This window comes from Achroia grisella, unplaced genomic scaffold (genome assembly GCF_030625045.1).
Source record: "Achroia grisella isolate CSIRO2021 unplaced genomic scaffold, CSIRO_AGI_Agris_v1 utg1304, whole genome shotgun sequence".
Taxonomy (NCBI): Eukaryota; Metazoa; Arthropoda; class Insecta; order Lepidoptera; family Pyralidae; genus Achroia; species Achroia grisella.
This window is the reverse complement of record NW_026712617.1, coordinates 459,654-466,194: the sequence shown is the minus strand read 5'-3', so window position 1 is coordinate 466,194 and position 6,541 is coordinate 459,654. Positions and strand designations below refer to the sequence as shown.

Below are 6,541 nucleotides of genomic sequence, written 5' to 3'. Positions count from 1 at the left end.
TTACTTTCAACAACTATTTATTTAAACACTACTCCAAAATTCGTTAATAAATACTAGATCGATAAATAATAATTGAACAAAACAGTTAACAAAATAACACTCCTCAATACACACTAAGTGTACGTAAAGAAGAATTAAATAAAGGAATTTAATTTGAGGCACTTTATGCTGGACATTGTCTGAGGAATTCTGAATCGAAATATACTACGGTAACAGTTATGTCATCTCGAAACATACGACTTACATCTGAAGATAAGCTAAGAAGATGTGCCAGCCTAGAGTGATCGACACCGTACTCTGTTCCGCCGATGGCATGTCTTATTAAATGAGTAGCTGCATTTCTATCCTTAGGCTTGCTCTTTAAGCTCTCTTTTCTATGATTTAACAATTCATTTATATCTCCTAATTGAATATTTTTCCGGGGCAATTTAAGGGGATTGAAGAAAACTTTACCCTTCATATGCTCACCCACCAATTTCACGGATTGTAACGGAGTCATCATGTCCCACAGGCCATCCGATGCAATTATCAAAAATTTATCTTTTGGTGTGAGTCTGTGATAATAAACATCTGGCTTAGCTGTTAAGTAAGGTGGTGTATGATAATTAGGAGGTATAGCCTTCTGGCCAACCATTGGGACAGCAACATTCTTTAATAACTCTGTTGGCCACTTGTATCGGAAATCTCCCATACTACGCAGTGGAGCTAACTCTCCTAACAGTCTATCTCTCCTTATCACAGTTTTTCTTTCACTTTCTGGGTGCTCATTCCATATTCTCTTCAACTCATCAAAATTTTCAGAATTATGTTCTTTTGTAATTTTCTTGGCAACCCACTCATCTTCCTCAGTCATAGTACCCAATACAGCGTTGCAGTCACCTACATTAGCTACATACAGATGAGGACCATCAATATGAGACACGCAGGCCACAGCCCCAGACAGAGCAACTGATAAAGTCTTAGGATCTATATCACCGGTCTCCTTAAAAGGCTCCACAACTTCTTTTGACAGATCATTATCTAATTTCATTATGGCATGTTCTAACGAAGAACGAACATCGGTACCATCTCTAGGAAGGTCTATTAATTCAATTAAATATTTTTTAAAACTATTTTCGTAAACTAATTTTAGATCTTGAACAATTTCAACCTGGAACAGAATGTTAATTTGATTAAGATTATATAGCACAGTATTAGTATTATTCCTACAATATTTTTATATTAGAATTATTAAAGAACTAGTATAAAAATAGATAACTTCTTAACAATTAGTACTAAGCAGCCAAACACACAAGAGATGGTTATTTATATAATCTGGTTAACAATATCAAATAGGAGGTATTGTAAATACACAAAGTATCAGGTCTGGACTCCTTAAGAGGTGACTAAGTAAACAAAAAATAAAACAGAAGAGAAACGCGACATGAAACCTTACATCAATTAAATTAGCTTCATTCGTGCTTAACTAAAGGAGTTTTCGCCGTCTTTCGGTGTAAGGTTCATCACAAAGGAAATAAGGCAGTGAAATTACAGAATATCAATCAATCACTTTATTTTGCTGAATATAGGTAGACAGGGATGGTACATGGTAAGTTCAAATTCAAATTAAAAAATAATTATTCATGTAGAACATTTTAGCCGCTTATGAACGAATTTTTTTTTTATATTATACATTTTTCCCTACCATCCAATTCAGCATATAGATCCAGTAACGTAAGTAACAGTGTCTCTATATTCCGCCCATGAGTAGGCATGCGAATTTAAATGTTTAACAATTAATTGTATTATATTATATATCATCATCATAATTGTGAGTTAAATATAAGTTAAATAAGTATTATTATGATAATAGTTTCTAGTTAGCAAACATTCTTTTAATTTATTCTTAAACAAATTAAGAATAAAAGGCATGACAGCTTACTCCTCCAAAACAGCAATGCATGATATAATGGGCATAATGATATATGAGCAATGGTTACCACTCACCATCATGTGGACCTTCAGCTCTTTTCCCATTCCAATTACGTAAAAAACATCTATAACTTACCCTATCATTATATGATTCTATCAGATTTTCTCTTGGATTCTCTTGTACATATTTGTTTAAACTATCCAGTGGAAGAAGGGAAGCTGCTACATAATTCAAAAGTCTCTTGGATATAACTTGAGCACAGGCAGGGCCACCATGGCCGTCAAATATACCCATCAGGAGACCTAGAATGACAGTTATTAAGTTTCAAAAATAAATATATTTTGGTGTGACGAATAATCTATACATATTGATAAAATTGGAGTGTCTGTTTGTAATATTGAAATAATCCGTTTTTACTACATGCACATCAATGTAAATACGGCACATACTGGTGTATGTAACAACATTTTTTATAAATTTTGTCTGTCTGTTTGTATGTTCTGGATTATTTCATGAAATGGCTGGACCGATTTTGACTGGGACTTTTATTGGCAGGTAACTGATGTAATAAGGAAGTTACTCCATAGGCTAGGCTACTTTTATTTTAGAAAAATAAAGTTAAATTCGCGGGATCAGCTAGTATCTAATAAAATCGTAAACCAACCTTGTCTGTACGTTAAACTTATGTGATAAAGGTCAAATTACTATTCTTGTATCCTTGGTTTTACATTTTAGAGGGTCATCGTGAAAGCGGATTTGAATTTAGTTTTGAATAATCTATTCGAAATTTCTAAAAGGTTATTATAATAGTCATTGTTTATTATTCCAAGTCGTTATCAAATAATAACCTACACACAATACACTACACTACAATTACTTTATAAAGTATAGTATATACTTTATAAAGTATAGTATATACTTTATAAAGTAATTGTAGAAAAGTCAAGGTCACACTACACGCTGCTATTCAAATTAGGTTCATTTTTGACGAAAAATTCAATACACATATTACGCGATTTCTCCTCTTCTTTCGAGCGTCCCGGGTATACTGGACGGCCAAAGTAACAGGCAGATGTCGACAAAAGAATCTCCGTAAAGAATTATGTATAAACTTAAAAATATCGGTAGGTAAAATAAAAGCAGTACGATAGATAACGACCATCCAATAAGTAGTTACATCCAGAAATATGTTACAGGATATAAATTATTACGAGTGACTCAGGGCCGATCTTTGTGGACAATTGATGGCTTCAAAGTAAGGAATAAAAACGTGTCTTCTTTCTATAATACTCTATTTATAGTCTACGTAGTTACAATGTTGCATTCAAGCAGTGAAACTTTTCAGTGTTTACAAACTACTGAATTGAATTGCGCTCACAACTTCGTAAGCGTCGTTCCTTGAATAGCGCGTATTTTTTCAATTAACTTTTTATGTTTGTCTACTGATTGAAATAAACTAACAATACACCAGTGAAAATCCTATTCAATTCAAACAAAACCAGTCTTTACAGTAACATTAGTGCAGCTTAAATATTTATCTTAATATATACAAAAATACAGACAAATTTCGTTTATGATTTTATTGATGGCCTCGGTGGTCTAGCGTTTTAGCATACCGCTTTACTTCTTATGGTCACGGGCTCGATTCCTCGAATGGTACAAACATTTGTATACATGAGTATGATTGTTTGTATGGGACTAGGTGTTTACTATGTAGGTATATTATGTACAAATTTACAATATATATATTAAGTATGTATTTAGACAAAACAAACTCTCTAAGTATTTATATCACATAACAAAAACTCTGTTTACCTTGGGTCTAGATGATGTTGAAATGCCCAGGGGTATTATTATTATATTAAATGTATATTTTACTTAATATATTTCTAACAATATTAAGCTTATAAGTTATAACTTAAAACTACATTTCAATGCAACTAAATTACCTGGAGTCATCTTGCACTGCGCTTCACTTCTAGTGTCCTCAATAGGATCATTTGAAGCCAGTTGATTTGAATCATATGACTTCACTGAGCCTGAAGTGAATTCTTTGTTGAACTCATTCTTGCGTAGAATTATTGTAACCTACAATTTATTAGAGAAGTAAATTAATATTATAGTCCTCTAAATATACTATATTCAAATGAAATTTAATTATCTTGAGCAAATAATATATTTCTAAGTGAGAATCGATCCCAAGTTTCTGTTACAATATCAATACTAAGATTATATGTCTATCTCTGTGTGTCTATCTTTAGCCTCTTCACCACTAAATAATGTAATGGATTTAAATAAAATTTGATATGAAGATAATTACACAAAGAAGGATATAGATTATTTCTTATCTCATAAAAAGAAGTTGAATTTTCAGGAAACACCTTAGAAGTAAAAACCATATATACTAATAGTTAATTGGTAGGGGCTTATTTATTCTATATATAATGAAAATAGTGGATCACAATAATTAGCAATACCTTATATATGCTCATGCTACCCAAAAAACTCAGTTAGAAATCTATGATTATGAATGTAAGTGTATGTATATGTTCTTGAAATGCAGACTTAACATATTATTTGTTGTATTGTAAATTTATTTTAACATTACAGTAATATTTAATTTCAAAATAGCATTCATGCTATTGTATATATACATTTCATAGAGTATATATATTTGTTTGTATTCAAAGATGAAGATGTTAAGTTTGCATTTCAAGAACAAGAGATATTATATTTTCAAAATTGAATTTCATGAATAGAATAGAATAGAAAATCATTTATTCAAATAAACTTAATTTAAGCACTTTTGAATAGTCATGTCATTACATATTCAATTTTACAGGTTAACTAAAAAATATTTAAAACTTTATATTATATATATTCTGTCTTAATTTTATTTCAAAAGAACATTGGACGGATAGTAATCATATATTGGTCTCCGGGGTAGAGCTGCTGATCACTGCAAGAATAATACCATAGAACCCAATCCAGATGTAATTCAGAATACAACTTTGGTCAGGTACAGTCTGCAGTTTATGTATATAGCTTATGTATATATATATATATATGTCCTACATTTATCAAGTTCATAGACCGCATACTTTCTGGAACAGCCGATAAGAAATAATTCAAGCAGTCAGAAGTACATGAAGAGTGAAAATGTAGGAATAATAAAAGAAAAGAAGATTGCTGCATAACAGACTAAGCAAAAGACTACCTTACTATATATCTATAAATAACTGATAAAGCAATTTATTTTATAAAACACACATAAACCATTTTGTGCTCTGTACATTTACATAAAAGAGCAACAAGCATGTTTCTTAATCATTTTTCTTGTGTGATGTCTGCATTCCGAATGAGTAGTAGAATAAAAAACATATGACTATTCTAAAGTACTATAGTAAAGTAAAGACTATATTAAAGTGCTTATAACTTTATTTGAAATTATTTCTATAATTAGGAATATTGTAAATGATTGCAGTTCTTCAGGAAGATAAAATTACTTGAATTTCTGTGTCATGCAAATTTGTTCAGTAGGCACGCCAGAAAACAGGTTAGGATAGTTTTCTTTTCACTTATAGTAATTATAGAACTTACTTCTTGCGGTGACGGAAGAACGGTAATACCATCTTTTTGAGATTGTTTACGCCTGTATGATGAATGAAAAAGGCGAGTATATGTTGATGTGCAATCGTTTATATAACGAAAATCTGGTTTATGATGTGTAGTCCAGTTACATATAATTTTGTGCCTAAATCTCGCGTCTAACTTTTGGCATGTACTTAGAATTAAATTTGTACTTGAACAATTCATAATTACGCTATCTAATAAACAAACAAGATAAAAATCACAGGCATAATTACAATTGCCGTTCAAATTACTGTCTCTAAATTTTCAGTAGACTGTAAACTATCAGTTAATTTTCATGATCAGTACGAAGACTAAATATCGATATTGAATTCTAAATTGTAAAATTCGGAAATCATTAGGCCTAAAGAAAAGAGACCAAGGAGAAATGACAAGTGTACTGATAAATACTGACAATTGTTCAATGAACTTTATTGACATTGACAGCATTAGTTTTTTTCCTCTGTGCATTTTTTTTTTATGAAGTATTTTACGGCATTGGATATCTCCTTTCAGCCAAACAATTACATTCTACAACACACAAATCAACTATTAACAACAACAACAAATCCTCTGTGCATGAGCATAGTGTTGCCTTTTATTATATTATTATATACCTATATATCGCTAACAAAAAATAAGACGGGATAATTGTTTGGAAATGGTTGAATTTTAAATAAATTCAGATTTCTTAAGGCAATACCAACGCCAATTGTCTTTAGATACTCCTAGAGTTCCAAGATCGGTCGCGCAGATCGTAAAAATGGAGCAGAAGACTATATGAGATCTTAACTAATTTTATAAACATTTTTAACTGGGTATTGATTTTAAGCATATTTTGTAATCCATACGTTAGTTAAAATGTACCGTTACAAAATCAGTACCTAAAGGTAGCTGCGTTTTAACTTGCCATTATTACCTAAGATAGTCTAAATTAGCAGATAACCTTAGCTATGATGCATTGTATGTATGGTAAGATGAACCTGTAATTAAATTTAT

The 6,541-nt window shown here is 31.0% G+C and overlaps 1 protein-coding gene across 1 annotated transcript; it reads right to left on the bottom strand.

Moving 5' to 3' along the window:
- LOC131855130 (pyruvate dehydrogenase [acetyl-transferring]-phosphatase 1, mitochondrial) lies at positions 1–5,836 on the bottom strand. The gene is made up of 4 exons (XM_059206373.1): positions 5,513–5,836; positions 3,862–4,000; positions 2,048–2,214; positions 1–1,150 (listed from the first exon to the last, which is right to left on the bottom strand). Exons 1-4 carry the CDS (start codon positions 5,726–5,728, stop codon positions 164–166), a joined length of 1,509 nt encoding a protein of 502 aa, XP_059062356.1. The 5' UTR covers positions 5,729–5,836; the 3' UTR covers positions 1–163.
- Between the last annotated feature and the right edge of the window lie 705 nt (positions 5,837–6,541).